Source organism: Myxozyma melibiosi (assembly GCF_037950935.1).
Source record: "Myxozyma melibiosi strain Phaff 52-87 chromosome Unknown BZA70scaffold_7, whole genome shotgun sequence".
NCBI lineage: Eukaryota > Fungi > Ascomycota > Lipomycetes > Lipomycetales > Lipomycetaceae > Myxozyma > Myxozyma melibiosi.
The window spans coordinates 477,192-492,229 of record NW_027042921.1 but is presented as its reverse complement, the minus strand read 5'-3'; the positions used below and the strand labels follow the sequence as shown (position 1 = coordinate 492,229).

General features: G+C 55.5%; 9 protein-coding genes across 9 annotated transcripts; 6 read left to right on the top strand and 3 right to left on the bottom strand.

Moving 5' to 3' along the window:
- Nucleotides 1-300: 300 nt before the first annotated feature.
- BZA70DRAFT_280013 (uncharacterized protein) lies at nucleotides 301-2,929 on the top strand. The gene is made up of 2 exons (XM_064912875.1): nucleotides 301-510; nucleotides 662-2,929. The coding sequence occupies exons 1-2, from the start codon at nucleotides 361-363 to the stop codon at nucleotides 2,708-2,710; spliced, it is 2,199 nt and encodes a 732-aa protein (XP_064767825.1). The 5' UTR covers nucleotides 301-360; the 3' UTR covers nucleotides 2,711-2,929.
- Nucleotides 2,930-3,478: 549 nt separating this feature from the next.
- Nucleotides 3,479-5,093, top strand: BZA70DRAFT_280011 (uncharacterized protein). The gene is made up of 2 exons (XM_064912874.1): nucleotides 3,479-3,962; nucleotides 4,026-5,093. The coding sequence occupies exons 1-2, from the start codon at nucleotides 3,661-3,663 to the stop codon at nucleotides 5,011-5,013; spliced, it is 1,290 nt and encodes a 429-aa protein (XP_064767824.1). The 5' UTR covers nucleotides 3,479-3,660; the 3' UTR covers nucleotides 5,014-5,093.
- On the bottom strand, nucleotides 5,094-5,983 carry BZA70DRAFT_258257 (ribonuclease III domain-containing protein; the record flags this gene model as incomplete). Its single annotated transcript, XM_064910840.1, has 1 exon — nucleotides 5,094-5,983. The coding sequence occupies one exon, from the start codon at nucleotides 5,981-5,983 to the stop codon at nucleotides 5,102-5,104; it is 882 nt and encodes a 293-aa protein (XP_064767823.1). The 3' UTR covers nucleotides 5,094-5,101.
- A 546-nt stretch (nucleotides 5,984-6,529) lies between these two features.
- On the top strand, nucleotides 6,530-7,818 carry BZA70DRAFT_184683 (uncharacterized protein). Its single transcript, XM_064909973.1, has 3 exons — nucleotides 6,530-7,107; nucleotides 7,184-7,292; nucleotides 7,432-7,818. The coding sequence occupies exons 1-3, from the start codon at nucleotides 6,667-6,669 to the stop codon at nucleotides 7,635-7,637; spliced, it is 756 nt and encodes a 251-aa protein (XP_064767822.1). The 5' UTR covers nucleotides 6,530-6,666; the 3' UTR covers nucleotides 7,638-7,818.
- Nucleotides 7,819-8,949: 1,131 nt separating this feature from the next.
- BZA70DRAFT_184659 (uracil-DNA glycosylase-like protein) lies at nucleotides 8,950-10,234 on the bottom strand. Its single transcript, XM_064909972.1, has one exon. It carries the CDS (start codon nucleotides 9,859-9,861, stop codon nucleotides 8,962-8,964), a length of 900 nt encoding a protein of 299 aa, XP_064767821.1. The 5' UTR covers nucleotides 9,862-10,234; the 3' UTR covers nucleotides 8,950-8,961.
- Nucleotides 10,210-11,357, top strand: BZA70DRAFT_280004 (SAM-dependent RNA methyltransferase). The gene is made up of 3 exons (XM_064912873.1): nucleotides 10,210-10,946; nucleotides 11,012-11,130; nucleotides 11,184-11,357. The coding sequence occupies exons 1-3, from the start codon at nucleotides 10,415-10,417 to the stop codon at nucleotides 11,238-11,240; spliced, it is 708 nt and encodes a 235-aa protein (XP_064767820.1). The 5' UTR covers nucleotides 10,210-10,414; the 3' UTR covers nucleotides 11,241-11,357.
- A 143-nt stretch (nucleotides 11,358-11,500) lies between these two features.
- BZA70DRAFT_267991 (uncharacterized protein) lies at nucleotides 11,501-12,433 on the top strand (the record flags this gene model as incomplete). Its single annotated transcript, XM_064911134.1, has 1 exon — nucleotides 11,501-12,433. The coding sequence occupies one exon, from the start codon at nucleotides 11,501-11,503 to the stop codon at nucleotides 12,431-12,433; it is 933 nt and encodes a 310-aa protein (XP_064767819.1).
- Nucleotides 12,434-12,558: 125 nt separating this feature from the next.
- On the bottom strand, nucleotides 12,559-13,921 carry BZA70DRAFT_279999 (Sds3-like protein). Its single transcript, XM_064912872.1, has one exon. It carries the CDS (start codon nucleotides 13,640-13,642, stop codon nucleotides 12,605-12,607), a length of 1,038 nt encoding a protein of 345 aa, XP_064767818.1. The 5' UTR covers nucleotides 13,643-13,921; the 3' UTR covers nucleotides 12,559-12,604.
- A 199-nt stretch (nucleotides 13,922-14,120) lies between these two features.
- BZA70DRAFT_290101 (uncharacterized protein) lies at nucleotides 14,121-14,584 on the top strand (the record flags this gene model as incomplete). Its single annotated transcript, XM_064914184.1, has 2 exons — nucleotides 14,121-14,187; nucleotides 14,328-14,584. 2 exons carry the CDS (start codon nucleotides 14,121-14,123, stop codon nucleotides 14,582-14,584), a joined length of 324 nt encoding a protein of 107 aa, XP_064767817.1.
- Between the last annotated feature and the right edge of the window lie 454 nt (nucleotides 14,585-15,038).

Here is a 15,038-nt window from a genome sequence, read left to right as displayed (position 1 = left end):
AGAGTCGAGTGCTCCAGCTAGAACCAGCACTTTATAAGCGTTATCTTGAGCCAGAAAGTAGAGGTGCAGCCAGGTGCAGTAGAACCAGCGCACCTACAATAAGTTCTGCCCGAATGAGTATAATACAGAAAGAGATTTAGAAGAGCGAAAAGCCTTTTAAGGACAAATCCAGGGCCGAGGGTTTCCAGACTGGAATCTACTGCGGCTCAGCGTAGCCGGTGTACCGCTCAGCACGGCCAATCAGGATTCTCCCAATGTTAAGGCTTCAACACAACTCTCCGAAGACTCCTCGTGTGTCTGCCCTTCTCCTCTCCAAACCCCCATCTCCCCTCTTCCACCTTCTCCAGCCCACACACACCCATGATTGGACGGCACTACAGGCTGGCCAGCAGGGCCCTTGCGCAGCAGCAGCACATCCTCGCCAGACGGGCCTTCTCCTCCTCGCGGCCCGCAAAGGCGGAGGTCGAGGTCACCATAGACGGCAAGAAGATCATGATCGAGGCCGGCTCGGTACGAATTCCTCCTGCTTCCTTGCTACTTGCTGGTCAACATCCTTTTGGCTCGTCTCGGACGCCTACACCCCCTCTGCATTGGTGCTAATTTCTCCTGGCGTGCGTCGCATCTTGCGTGCGGGGCATTGCCTATTTTCTACCTGTTCTAGGCTCTCATTCAAGCTTGCGAAAAGGCAGGCTCCCTCGTTCCCCGTTACTGCTACCACGAAAAACTCGCCGTCGCCGGAAACTGCCGTATGTGCCTTGTCGACGTCGAGCGGGCACCCAAGGCCGTCGCCTCCTGCGCCTGGCCTGTTCAGCCCGGCATGGTCGTGCACACAAACTCGGAGCGCGCGATCAAGGCGCGCGAGGGCGTCATGGAGATGCTGCTCGCCAACCACCCGCTCGACTGCCCCGTTTGCGACCAGGGAGGTGAGTGCGATCTCCAGGATCAGGCGATGAGATATGGTTCGGATCGTGGCCGGTTCCGAGAGATTGAGGGCAAGCGTGCGACCGAAGACAAGGACATTGGTCCGCTTATCAAGACCGAGATGACGCGTTGCATTCACTGCACCCGCTGCGTCCGGTTCTCGAACGACATTGCTGGTGCGCCCGAGCTGGGCACTTCTGGCCGTGGAAACGACATGCAGATTGGTACCTACCTGCAGAAGAACCTCACCTCTGAGCTTTCCGCAAACGTCATCGACCTCTGCCCCGTCGGTGCGCTCACCTCCAAGCCGTACGCTTTCCGCGCGCGACCTTGGGAGCTCAAGAAGACCGAGTCGATCGACGTTCTCGATGGTCTCTGCTCAAACATCCGTGTTGACTCAAAGGGAGTCGAGGTCATGCGCGTCCTGCCCCGTCTGAACGACGACGTTAACGAGGAGTGGATTTCTGACAAGACCCGCTTCGCCGTCGACGGTCTCAAGACGCAGCGCTTGACTATGCCTTTGCTCAAGGCCGGCGACAGATTCGAGCCCGTCACCTGGGACGAGGCTCTGTCGACCATCGTTGAGGCGTACGAGAAGATTGCCCCCAAGGGCAACGAGTTCAAGGCTATTGCCGGTGCGCTCGTCGATGTCGAGGCTCTCGTTGCCATGAAGGATCTCGCCAACAGACTCGGCTCTGATAACCTTGCGATCGACGTTACGGGCGGCAATGCGCCGCTTGCGCATGGCGTTGACTCGCGCGCCAACTACCTGTTCAACTCCACGATCCACGGAATCGAGGACGCGGACGCGATCCTGCTTGTTGGTACCAACCCGCGTCACGAGGCTGCTGTGCTGAACGCGAGAATACGCAAGCAGTGGCTGCGCTCTGATCTCGAGATTGGTCTCGTCGGTCAGAACTTTGAGTCTACGTTTGAGTACGAGCACCTGGGCGACGACACTGTTGCACTCAAGAAGGCGCTTGCGGGCAGCTTTGGCAAGAAGCTGCTTGCGGCCAAGAAGCCGATCATTGTTGTCGGCAGCGGAGTTGCCGAGAACCCCGACGCGGCCGTGTTTTTCGAGCTGATTGGACAGTTTGTGAACAAGAACGCTTCGAAGCTCGTGACTGCTGAGTGGAACGCGTACTCTGTCTTGCAGCGTGCGTCTGGTCGGGCGGGTGCGTTCGACGTCGGCTTTGTTACCTCTGACCCTGCGGTGACGAGCGTGAAGCCCAAGTTTGTGTGGTTGCTCGGAGCGGATGAGATCACTGCTGCTGACGTGCCCAAGGACGCGTTTGTCGTCTACCAGGGCCACCACGGTGACGTTGGCGCCCAGTACGCTGACATTGTGCTCCCTGCCTCTGCCTACACCGAGAAGGTCGGCACATATGTCAACACCGAGGGCCGTGTGCAGGTCACTCGCGCGGCTACTTCACCGCCCGGCGTTGCGCGTGACGACTGGAAGATCATCCGCGCTGCGAGCGAATACCTCGGCGCCGCGCTCCCCTACGACGACATCTACGACATCCGGGCGCGCATGGTCGAGATCGCGCCCCACCTCGTGCGCCACGACATCATCGAGCCCGTTGCGAGCGAGACCGCGACCGTGGGCCTGAAGGCGCAGATCGTGGACGCGCACAAGAGCGCCAAGTCGACCGGCGCCAAGCTCGGCTCTGTGATTGAGAACTTTTACTTCACCGACGCGATCTCGCGAAGTTCGGCCACGATGGCGCGGGCGGCGGCGGCGGCGGCCAAGGGCGAGAAGGCGGAGCCGCTTGCGGCATATGCATAGGCGGATTTTGACATCTTGTTCGGTACTTTGATTTTTTTTCTTCTGTAGAGAATATTGAAAAGACAACACATGAAAATACAGAAGGGATGTTTGTTGTGCGGAGATGGTGTTTAGATAAAGGTCATATTTTTCACATTTTTTTTTTACTTTCCATGCAATTTTTCTTTCTTGTTTTCTTATTATTTCTGCTTAATGAAAGTCCATTTATATCAAACAGCACACACCCTATCTCCATCAACTATCTCTATCAATTGAAAGAGACATACCTCTATCAATCAAACAAGACATCGAAGGACGAACTTTCCACTTTCTGACCGAGCGCGGATAAAGTTGCGTTATGCGAGCAGGTTTCCCGATTGGGAACTTGAGTCCCTGTGCGTACAGATAGAGTTTCGTTATGCACGAGGAGTCGCGGAATGAGCGGCGGGAGTCATGCTACGTATCGGGAGGGGTGTACGCAGGCGGGTGGGTGATGATTATTGTTAGGGGAGGAGGGTGGATGAGGAGGGCGGGTGGGTTGAGGTGGGGTTTGGAGGTCGGGTGGTTTGGTTTAGGAGGTGGAGTAGAGGACAATGGAGGATGGAAGGGCCATCTGGGGAGAGGTCTGTGAGGAGAGGCGATATGGGTTGAGATAAGGATAACAAGGATGAGAGAGGAAGAGTAGACCGTATTCGACGGAGTAGCGTGATTTCTGTATAAAACTACTACGCGCAGAAGAAGGAGAAAAGCGCAGGTTTTTTTATCTTTGCTCGAGAACTTGTTCAGAAGGGCTGGCGGTGGGATGAAGGCTTATCGGGACCGCGTTGCCTGAAACGAAGGAATCCCGAGCCGCAGGCGATCAGGCATATAACAGCGTTCCTGCACTTTCCAACCGTCGTAATCTCTGTTGACGCGTTGTGTCCTGCTTGCTTATAGAAAGATAAAGAAAGAAAGAAGGAGATATACCAGCCATGCAGTTGTTCATCGCGATCTTCCTGCTCGCGGTCGCCGCCTCGATTATCTACATCAACTTCTCCTCCTCCGCCCCACCTCCACCCCAGCAGCAGCGGCAGCAGCAAAGCGAGAAAAAGTCCGCGTATGGAACCAGCAACGAACCGTTGCCGGAGCCGACGCCGCTGTGGGACTTGACGGTCGAGAAACTGAAGACGTACGACGACCGTCCGTGGCGGCCGTTTCGGTGGCCGTATCATCAGACGATGTCGATCTTTAAGCTGGATATTAATCACTGGCTTGATATGGATAAGTGGTATCAGTATGTGCACTGACTTTGATTTGAGAAGTAACTGCAAGGAACACCGTGCTGATTTGTTCATAGTCGCTACGTCACAGAGAAAATGGACATCATCCGTCGCACGGGGACCGAGTACTGCGACATCCTTCCCGACGGGCAAGACGCGGCCGAAGAACTGCTCGACACGGTCGTCGACCACCTCTGCAAACGCTACCCGCGGCTCTTCACCCGCACCGAGATCGGCATCGACAACCACGTCACCGGCGAGAAAATGGACCTCCGCCGCCCGCTCAAGGAGCCCGTGCTGCACTACCTCGCCCGCCTCGCCAAGGAGGATTTCTACATCGTCAAGCAGCGCGCCGACGGGAAGCACTACCTCGTGGCGGCCGTCGTGCCTGCTCCAGGAGGCTTCTTTGGCGTGCAAAACAAGATCGGGCAGCACCTAGACGTGATCCACACCGAGGTGCCGTACTATGAGGAAAAGCTGAAGGTGTCGATGGAGCGCTGGTTCGCGCGGATGAAGCCAAACGACCCGGTCGAGCGCGCAAGCTGGTTCATATGCTGGGACCACGAGCTGCGGTGTAACGGCATCTACGCGCTCGAGGATGGTGAGGGCGTGCCGAGCGAGACGAGCTTTAGTCAGTACAATGTGCGCGTGTGTCGGCAGACGCTGAGGAGGCTGCCAAAGTCGAACGCAATCGTCTTCTCGAACCATCCGATTTTCTACTCGATCGACGAGATGAAGGACGAGCCGTTCATTCCCTCGATTTTGAAGAAAGTCGTGCTCGAGGGCCCGGACAAGATCTTGAAATACAAAGGGTTTGAGAAATTCGACCAGCATCTCGTGCCGTACCTCGACAGTCTTATTCAGCGACAGTACGACCTCGGCATCATCAAGCCCGACGAGCAGCTCAAGACGAGGAAGAGCTATCCGTTCGCGGACTGGTATGATAGCGCGGAGAAGCATACCGGGAACGGGTACACGAATCCGTATTGGGCAAAATATGGGCTCAAGACGCCGGAGCCGATGGGGATACCTGTGCATGATGTAACGAAGGGACCGGAGTTGTGATGATTTTATGTACTTTTTTTCTTGTGAAATATTTGATATTCTTCCCGCATACCTCTTTAATATATACATACAGTAATAATACACATCCTCATTGTCTCTCCGCAATAAGCTTAGCCTCCCGATCATGCCTGCTCAGATTAGCAACCTTCTGCCGCCGATACTTCCCCACCACCGACGGACTCCTCAGCGCGCTCATCGCCGCCCGCGCCTGCGCATCCGCCCGGTTCATAGCCCACCCGCTCCCGATCTCCTCATTCCCGACAACGCATTTCACCGCAAACCCAGACGTTGCCGTGCGTGCGTCGCCGTTGGCGCCAGAAGCAGCGGAGGAGGAGGAGGAGGAGGAGGGGATGTCGAGGTAGGCTATGGCTTGGTACTTGCCGCCGACGAGGTCGTATAGTTTATCTTTTGCTTTATTGTCGATTTTCCCCGCGCGGATATTCGCGCGCTCGATCGTGAGCAACGCGGGCGCGAAAAGGTCTCGAAGAAAACTCTCCGCAATCTCTGCGCCATCAATAGGATCGTCGTGGAGGATGCCGCCGATATACGCCTCGAACAAATCCGCGCGGACTTTCGCCATCTGCGACGTCGGTCTCGCTGCGCTAGCGGCCGTGACGAGCCGCGAGTCGAGCGCGTAAAGTTCAGCGTACGAAGCGAGGCGGGAGTTTGACACGAGCTCGTTGCGGAGCTCGGAGAGCGCGCCTTCGTCGGCGGAGGGGAAGAAGAGGTATGTGATGCGGGTGATGGCGTAGTGGATGAACGAGTCGCCGAGGTATTCGAGCCTGTCGTAGGTTTTTGATTTGTCTTTGGACGCGGAGCGGTGTGTGAACACGCGGCTTTCGATCTCGGGGGTCGTGAGTGGGGGGAGAGGGGGTGGCCATGCCGGCGAGGAGGAGGAGGAGGAGGATGAGAACCTGCGGAGTTTGTTGATAAAGTCGACACGCGCGTCGACCGTGCCGAGGGCCTGCATGGGCGGAATCCGATGCGGCCACGCGCCGGTATCGTCCACGACCGCGGTCTTGCCGTCATCGACAAACATCCTATAATCCGCCTTGACGAACCCAAGCTCGCCATCGTCTTCCATCCGCTTCAGACAGAGCGCGAGGTCGACACGCGGATCGCAGGCGCCCTGGCCGACGCGGGTCGTGTGCGCGCGCGGGTCGTACGTGGGATCGGTGTAGTCGACGTCGAGTAGCGAGGGCGTGTCTTCGAGGAGCTTGCGGAAGGATTTCAGGAATTTGTCTGCGCGGTCTGTGATCTTTGCCGCGAGCTCGTCGGCCTGCGCGGGCGTCAGACGCGGGTGTTTGGGGATGATCTCATAGGTTGAAGCGGATGATTCTTGCTGCTGCTGCTGCTGCTGCTTGATCCGCTTTGTGGATTCTAGTTGTTCTTCTTCTTTTCGTGCTTTCTTGCGTTTATTCTTTGACCCCATTCTATCTGCCGTTGCTGTTGCTGTTGAAGTTGAAAGATGGCGGATGGGCAAATTTTAGTCGCATCTGAAGATAAGGTTTAAATGTCTGCTCGCCGCCGCTATTTTGCCTCGAGCGCGCCTCTCTGCTTTAACTTACATCGTCTTGTTTTATAGATTCGCAAACGCATCGCGGTCAAGACAACGTCGATAAGAGCTGATTGAAAGATATACAGCACAAAAGAATGCATTTGCAATCTCTGATCCTTCTTGCTGCTGCGGCAGCGCAGACAGTCTCCGCATACACCGTCCGCGGATTCCTCGACCCGACTCCCCCCTCCTCCTCGTCGCAGATTCTTCCCAAGCTCTCATACGCGCCCTCGATTGAAATCACGCTCCGCTCATCGACCGCATACCACAAGACCTTCCTGCAATCCGCCCCGGTGTCGGCATCCTCCTCCGACGCGGAGCAGTTGAGCGGGTTTGCGTTTGTGAATGTGTCGGAGGGGAGTTACCAGTTGCGGGTGAATTGCATCGAGCATATTTTTCCCGTGCTTAGGGTCGATGTGGGGGAGAACGAGGTCGAGGTGTTTTTGACGCATCCGGGGAATGATTGGACTGTGACTGGGGCGCGGCAGCCGTATCCTGTTGAGTTGAAGCCGGTGGGCAAGGCTGTGTATTATCAGGTGAGTTTTGGTTCTTTTACTAAGATCTGCTGGGATTAGAAGTTGGATGGTGTGGGTGCTAATGGGATTGATGTAGGTTCGGGAGGGTTTCAATGTGTTGAAGTTGTTTAAGAATCCGATGTTGATTATCAGTTTGTTCACACTCGTCATGGTGTTTGTGCTTCCCAAGATGATGGAGAATATGGGTATGTGATTCTTACTCCCCCTCTCTTTTCTTTTTAAGCAATTATTTTGAAGAGAAAGACTTCTAAAGAAGCCCTGTTCTTTCAAGAAAAGAAAGAAAGAGGAAGAAAAAAGCGCAAGCTAACACAATCACACACACAGACCCAGAACAACTCAAAGAACTCCAAGAACAGCAATCAAAGTCGGTCCCCCCGACGCTCACGAACCCAATGAACTTCGACATGGCCAGCTACCTTGCAGGTAAATCATCCTCCTCATCTTCGGGCGAGAGTGCTGCCGGCGCCTCGTCGTCGTCGGCGTCGGGGAGTGAGAGCGCGAAGGGGCAGGCGCGGAGCCGGAAGCATTAGGTGGGGTGATGGGAGAGAGTGGTTGGGGGATGATTTTTTTATGTTGTTTGATGACGGTGTTGTGTTGATTGCGTGTAGTTAGTGCAAAGAGTCTGTTTTGTATAAATACAACTTTCTAGTCAATTGACCAGATACAGCTCCAGTCAACCAAATACAACTCCAGTCAACCAAATATGCCCTCTAATCAACCGAACGACCATCCCCGCTCAACAACGCCCACCTCCAAACAACAATATAACTCTCCAGCCTTTATCTGCGAACAATCATCCTCTTATATGCTAGAAACTCGATATAGAGAACTAAGAAGCAGACCAAGACCAGAAGCGAACCCAGCCGCACACGGCTGACTTGTCATCGCCCGATGAAAAGTCAATGTACGTGGACCCCAGCCGGAAGTACGTGCAAGAGCACTGCTGTACGTGTACGTCTTTGCTATATAACTACAGTACTCACAGAGTGGTTGTATGGTTGTATAGCGTACAAGTTATTTGTGGATATGAGGTTGAATTGCAGGACTGTTCTACTATTAGTCGCGCTCGCGCTGGTGTTTTCTGCATGCTCTGCTTCGCCGGTGCGGCAGCCTACGCTGTGGAAGAGAATAAGCGTGGGCGGGAGAGGTAGTGGAGGGAAAGGTGGAAGCGGTGAAGGTGAAGGTGAAGGTGGTGAAAGTGGAGGTGGTGAAAGTGGAAGCAGTGAAGGGAAAGGCGGATGTATGTCAATTACTATTTAATACTCTGATTACAGTTCTATACTAACACCCCCAGCCTCCTCCTCCTCCTCCTCCTCCTCCTCCTCCTCCAGCAGCAACACCGGCGGCCGCACCTCCTCCGGCTCCGGAACACGAGCCTCAATCGCCGGCGGAAAATACTACATCGGCGGCGCGACGGTTCCCTACCGGTCCGGCGCACTAAGCTACGGGTCCGGCATCTCGCCGCTGTATTTCCCCGCCGTCTCGATGGCGGGCATATATCCCGGCCTGTGGTTCTACGGCGGGTACGTGTATCCTTACAATCACACTGTCACGTACGGAAATCAGACCGACGTGAACGCGACGTGCGTGTGTGCGGCGTATGAGGAGTGCGGGTGCGAGGAGAACACGGAGAGCGAGTATTTGGAGGGTGTACCGGAGAGCAGCACGTATGTCGCTGCAGAGAACGGGACGGTGCATTTGTACATCAACGGCACGCTTGCGAACGGGACCACGGCTGCCAGCAGCAGCAGTAGTAGTCTGAGTGCCGAGTCGGCGTACACGGCTGCGTTGATTGCTGGTGCGGTATGCGCGTTCATGACGATGATGTAGGTACTTGCCGATGCTGTATGCGCGTTATGCTTTTCTTTGGCTAGAGTCGTTGGAGTCGAGGGCATGTATGGCGGCTGCCAGGTCGCGCAGGACGGCGAGGCGGGTTCCGTCGCGGTCGATGACGCGGCCGGATGTGGATGGCATGACGAGGATTCTTGGGGAGGAGTAGTTTGTGTCGGTGTCATCTGATTCATGCTTGAATTGAGTAGTGTCGATGTCATCTGATTCAGTCTTAATTTGAGAAGATGTAGGAGTAATACGAGAAGATGTAGTGTCTGCAAATGAGAAACCACATTCACGAGGATGCTGCCATCCAAAAGTAAACTCTGAAGATTTCAAAGGTCTTCCGGTCTTGAACCTGACGACAGCCTCCCAGATAGACTTGCCGACGACGCAGACAAACTTCGGGTTAAGCTGCCTGACGCGTTGTTCAAGCGCCGGCACAGAAGCGACCATTTCCTCCCGACTAAGCTCCACCTCCGAGCGCGTAACGCGGTCGACGAGGTTCGTAATTCCAAATCCAAACTGAGCAGGAAGACCGCGGTCGTCGGCGGGCGAAAGAGCGCGGGAGACAAGGCCGGAGCGGAAGAGCAGTTTCCAGAATTGGTTGGACGGGTGGGCGAACATGTGCTGGTCGATGCCGGTGCGGAGGCCGGGGTTGATGCCGATGAAGATGCAGGTGAGGTCTGGGGCGAGGATGTCGGGGACGGGGGGGATGTGGGAGTATGTTGCGGGCGGGGCGTATTTCATTGGTTTGCGTGTGTGTTTCTGTGAGTGTTTGCGGGGGGAGGGGAGGGGTGAGGGGGGGAGGAGTGGAGGGTCGGAGGAGGTGTTTGCGAAGCGGTCGAGGGCGCCTTTGAAAGAGAGTTGGTGTTGTTCATTATTGTGTTGTTCATCGGTGTGCTTATTGTGTGTATTGTCCATTGTGGATGAGTTGAAGTTTGGTGTCGATGGGATGTGGATAGTGATAAGTTAAGGTTTAGTGATGGTGAGTCAGGGATTATATAATCACTTAACATAGTGATGAGCTCGCCTAGAAGAGTAGAAGATAAAGACACTAGACACACATGACAAGACAAGACAAGACAAAGACACGAGAACACTAGCCCGACCGAGCATAGTCGGCCCCGAGTGCTGGAAATGGAAGGAGGGTGGAAGGCAGTCACGTGGAGATATCACAATCGCAGTCGGCCGAGCTGTGACTGAAGGAGATGAGCGGAGAGGTGAGGGAGCGGAAGAGGAGATTGCAGGCTGGCAGATGTTTTGTGTGTTGTTCTTATATCTTTTATGTCTCTTATATCTCTTATATCTCTTATATATCTTCTTCTTCTCTTCTTCTCTTCTCTAGTCTCTTCTCTTCTTCTCTTCTCCTCTCATCACACGGCTCGATGCTCTGGCTCTGGCGCGGGCACTGCCCCAGGTCCGGCTGGTTCGGTTCAAGCCTTAGTCCCGGTTCCGAACCACCCGCCCGCAGATCATGAAAATCTTCTCGTTTCCGTCCTCGGCTGATACTCAGTCCTCTTCTATCTACTCTCACTACTACTACTCATCCACAGCAATGGCAAACTACGTCGTCGAGCACATGGAAGACGGAATCTTTCCGTGGGTGCTCCTCGAGTACCTCGCCGTGTCCAAGGACGTCGGGGGTGCGGACCACTTCTTCCTCACCTCCATGAACCCGGACCTGCACGCCTCCCTCCCTCCCCAGCTCGCAGACAAATCCGTCGTCACCACAACCACAGACGAAGTCATCGCACTCCCTGCTGTCTCTGCTGCCGCCGCTGCCGGACGCGTCTGTCTGCTCGACCCCGGCGCAGAGCAGGAGCTCGTGCCGGAAGACGGCGACAGATTCGACTGGTACGTCTTTGGCGGAATCCTAGGCGACCATCCGCCGCGAGACCGTACGGCCGAGCTGCGACGGTACGGCTTTGCGGGGCGAAGGCTGGGGCCGGTGCAGATGACTACCGACACCGCGATCCGCGTTACGAAGACGGTTGTCGAAGAGAGATGTAAGTAGTAGTCTATGACTTGCGGAGAGACGAGGAGTAGATCACTGATCGCCATGCCACATCAGTGCCGCTCGATAAAATTCCCTACGTCGACTTTCCCGAGCTGCGATGGAGCCGGCGCGAGAGCACAGAGATGCCGTTCAGATATGTCGCTGATGCCAACAACGAGCCAATAATGCCGGAGGTACATCTCTTATATCCTCCCTTCACTTTATCATCACTAACAACAACACCCAGGGCATGCGCGAACTCATCAAAGCCGACGCTTCACGGGGCTTTGGCGATATGCTGTAGCAGTAAATAAAGAAAAAAAGAATAAAAACCAATTTAATCTGCTTAACATTAAGTTCACGCTAAATCCGGTTTGAAACCAATTCGAGCCGCGCCGTGTCAAATGATCTGCTGCCGCGCCGCGCCGCTGCTTCCTGCATTTAATCCCTGGATTCCCGGATCTCGTTCATTCGCACTGTTATTCTTCTATATCCTATATCTTATATCTTATAGCAGTAGCAATATTGTTGTTATATTCTATCTGCTATACTATTATATACACCATGCGCAAACCCCTCCACATCTCCCTCCCCGACACCCCCCCAAACCTCTCCTCCCCCTCCTCCTCTCACCACATCTCCCTCTCCTCCGAATCAACCGCCATCTCAAAGCTCTCGCCCTGCGTCCTCTCCCTCCTCCCAAAAGTCGACTTCCTCAAAGAGTCCTTCCGCATCCTCTCCTTCTCTCCTTCTCCCGCCGTCTCCGATCTCGCGCGATCCATCTCCTCCCGTCTCGACTCCTCCAACGCCCACGTCGTCCTCGCAAGACCGCCCCGATCTCCCTCCCCAACTGATCCCTCCTCCTCCTCCTCCTCCTCCTCCCTCGCCCTCCCCGACCTCGTCTTCTCCCCCTCCTCCTCCGCCTCCTCCACCGTAATTTCCTCCGCCTCCTCCGCCTCCTCCGCCTCCTGCTACTTCGCCCCCACCGTCCTCGAGTCCATCGTCCCTCCCTCGTCGATCCACTGCGTCGTCGCCCTCGACCTCCTCCCCACCCACTTCCTCCTCCCCTTCGCCGACCTCGTCCGCTCCCGCTCTACCGAACTCCTCCCCGGCGGCCTCTTCATCCTCGTCTACCCCGCCTCCCTCGACTTCTTCAACTCCTCCGTCGTCCCCCTGCTCGATCCGCTCCTGCACTGCATGCTCGCCCTCAACAAACTCTCCACAGACGACTGCCTCGCCTTCGCCTCCCCTCCTGCCACCGTCCCTTCCTACGCTGATCAACTCGACATCCTCTCCTCCTCGCCCTCCCTCGAAGTCCTCTACTCTTCCTCCGAGCGACTGAAACTAGAGGACTGGGGTCCGGCGTGGATCTCCCATGAAGATCGCTGGATGCTCGATCTGAACGGTGGTCAGGATCTCATCGATGGGCTTCTTAAAGCTGCTAAAAATAATGTCGCTTACGCCGATGTTGGTATCCATGTCGTCCGCAAGCTATAGAGTCTTTTTCTAGTCTATTTTATTTTGTTTTTTATTGTGTTTGGGACAGTTTGGATGGGTCTTAGTATATAGTGTATGGGTCATATCTGCGAAGGGAGTTTTGGGTCTTGTCTTTATTCGGCGTTACTTTATTACCTTTTATATCATGAATCAATTATCCTCTCTTCTACATCACTTCCTCTTCTTCTTCTTGCGCAAAATCGCCAAATCCTCCCCAACCTCCTCACTCTTCAACCCAACCAACCCTCCAAACGCCTTCTCGCGATGCCGCCCTCCCGATCCACTCCCCCTCTCTCCACCCCCCGACGCCGCGTCCGCGCGCGCCTGCTGCCCAAACGGCAACGCCTCGCGATCGCTCCAAAACGCCGCAATCTCGTCTCGCTCGCCAACGCCGTTGAACCCGGATCCGCCGCCGGAGCTCTGCCCGTTTCGTTTCCGCTTCTTGCTCAACATACTGCTTGATTCTGCCGCGGCCGAGGTCGGAATCAGATCGCCTCGTCTGCGCAGGTTTTTCCGGCGCTCGCCGACCGAGCCCATCGCGCCGCCGGAGGACGAGGCGCCGCCGGGTGAGTCCGGGCCTTGGCTGCCGTAGCTGTGGCCGCCGTCGCCGGTGTCTCGTCCTGACGACGCGCCGCCAGAACCGCCTGCTTGGCTGCCGTTGTAGCCCGAGACCGAGAGCAGGAGCGAGTGGTCGTTTGCGATATCGAGCAGTTCTCTGTCCTCGCGAAGCTTGCGCCGCTGCATCTCGAGCCGGTTAAGCAGATGCTCGCGCACGCTGCGGGCTAGATCCTCGTACTCTTCATTCGCGGCGTCGACGTCTCGTCTGTACTCCTTCTCTGCGCGCTCGAGCAAGAACTCCTGGTTGAGATACAGCGTGACGAGTTCCGAGTCGCGCGCCTCCTCGATATCGTGCAGCGCCTCGAGAAAGACTGGATCCGTGCCCGCGTGGAGCGAGCCTAGCGTGGCCTGCAGCTCGCCGAGCGAGTCACGGTAGATGACGTCTTTTTGCGCGGCAAAGAGGGCTGTTAGGGCGTTATACCGCTCGCTCATGTTGTGGCGGCGCCGGTCGCGCTTCGAGGAGGCAGGGTAGGCTGCCGCCCCGCCGGTGGAGTATGACGATACGGCGGCGGAGACGGAAGCTGCTGCCGAGGACGACAACAGCCCTGATGGTGGGGGAGAGGGCGTGGAGCCTGGTGATAGCAGGTCCATTGTCTGTGTGCTGTGTGCTGTGTGCTGTGAGGTGGTGAGGTGGTGACGGCGGAAGTGGAGGTGAGTTGGGTTGGGTGAAGCAAGGCAGGATCATTTGCTGAGAGATATGTTATGTAATCTGGTCGTTGTTGATTACATAAGATTTTCACCTGATTTTTTTTTCGCTCGAGGCCCAGGAAGACTTTTGGTGGATCTGATGAGCAGCGAGCGATGAGCAGCAGCAGGTCGTTGGTGGAGGTGTAGATAAAAAGATGAGTAGAATACTGTTAATTGTAGCTGTTAAAGCATTGTTTATTATTCTCAAATGTGCATCTATCGTATCATATTACAATGAAACAAGTGCCTACAATCTTACTAATCCGTTACCTAACAGTCAGCCCGGAAGCTAATCAGGTCACTCGGGTCTTCCTTTTATCTTCCCGCCTCGACTGCTCCTCCTCCTCCTCCCTCTTCCTCACCACCGCCCCCCACATCAACAATGCGCGCCTCAATCGTCGCCCGTCGCACTCCGCTCATCAAGTTCCTCGGCAAGCGTGTATTTCCAGGTACGTCTCCTTCTTCCCTTCCCGTCTGTTCCTGCTCGGGCACGGTTAGAGCCGCTGGCCTTTTTTCTTCTTCTCGATCCCGATCCCGACCGACCGTCCTCTGCTTTCCTTCTCCGTCCCCACACTAACCCCACCAGCAGCCGCCGACCACTCCCCCCGCGTGCACTCGCAGGACCCCCACGGCTCGCTGCCCTCCTCGTTCGTGCAGTACCGTCTGAACGCACAGCAGCACGGCCCGCTCTCTGCCTCCTCCTCCGCCGGCTCCCGTCGGATCACGGGCTCTATCGCGCCTGCGCCCGGCGAGTTCTTTAGCCGGAACGATCTGCCGCCGCGGTACAGATACGCGCCGCTGGATGAGCTTGAGATGGAGGCCGTTAACTCGGGTGGTGCTTTCTAAGCCCCCTCTTCTTATGAGGATGCGGGCGTGGGAGTAGGGAGTGGGTGACATCACCGCTCCTGCTTCACCTTGCCTCCTCCTCTTGCTCTTCTCAGATTCGACACTTATCTCCTCCCGAGAGCACTCCCCACCGTCTCTCGCCCTTCCAACCGATAAAAAAGTACCACAGTCTTCCCTCAAAATATTCGTTCAAGGATAAAGCATACACCCGCTCTCTCTTCCTCTTCCTCCTATCTCTCTCCCCACCCTTCCTTCTCTTTTTTTTGCTTTTCCATGTCTTTCATGTTTGGTGTACTTGCATATCACTTTTCTCTTTTTCCTTCTTCTTCTATATATGTCTCTACTACCTCTCTCTCATGATATCTCTACATGAGTTGACGGCGCTCGGAATTTAGATAGATCTGAGGTTATAACGGAGTTTTCTTCACCTCGCCTTTCTTTTTCTTTACTCTTT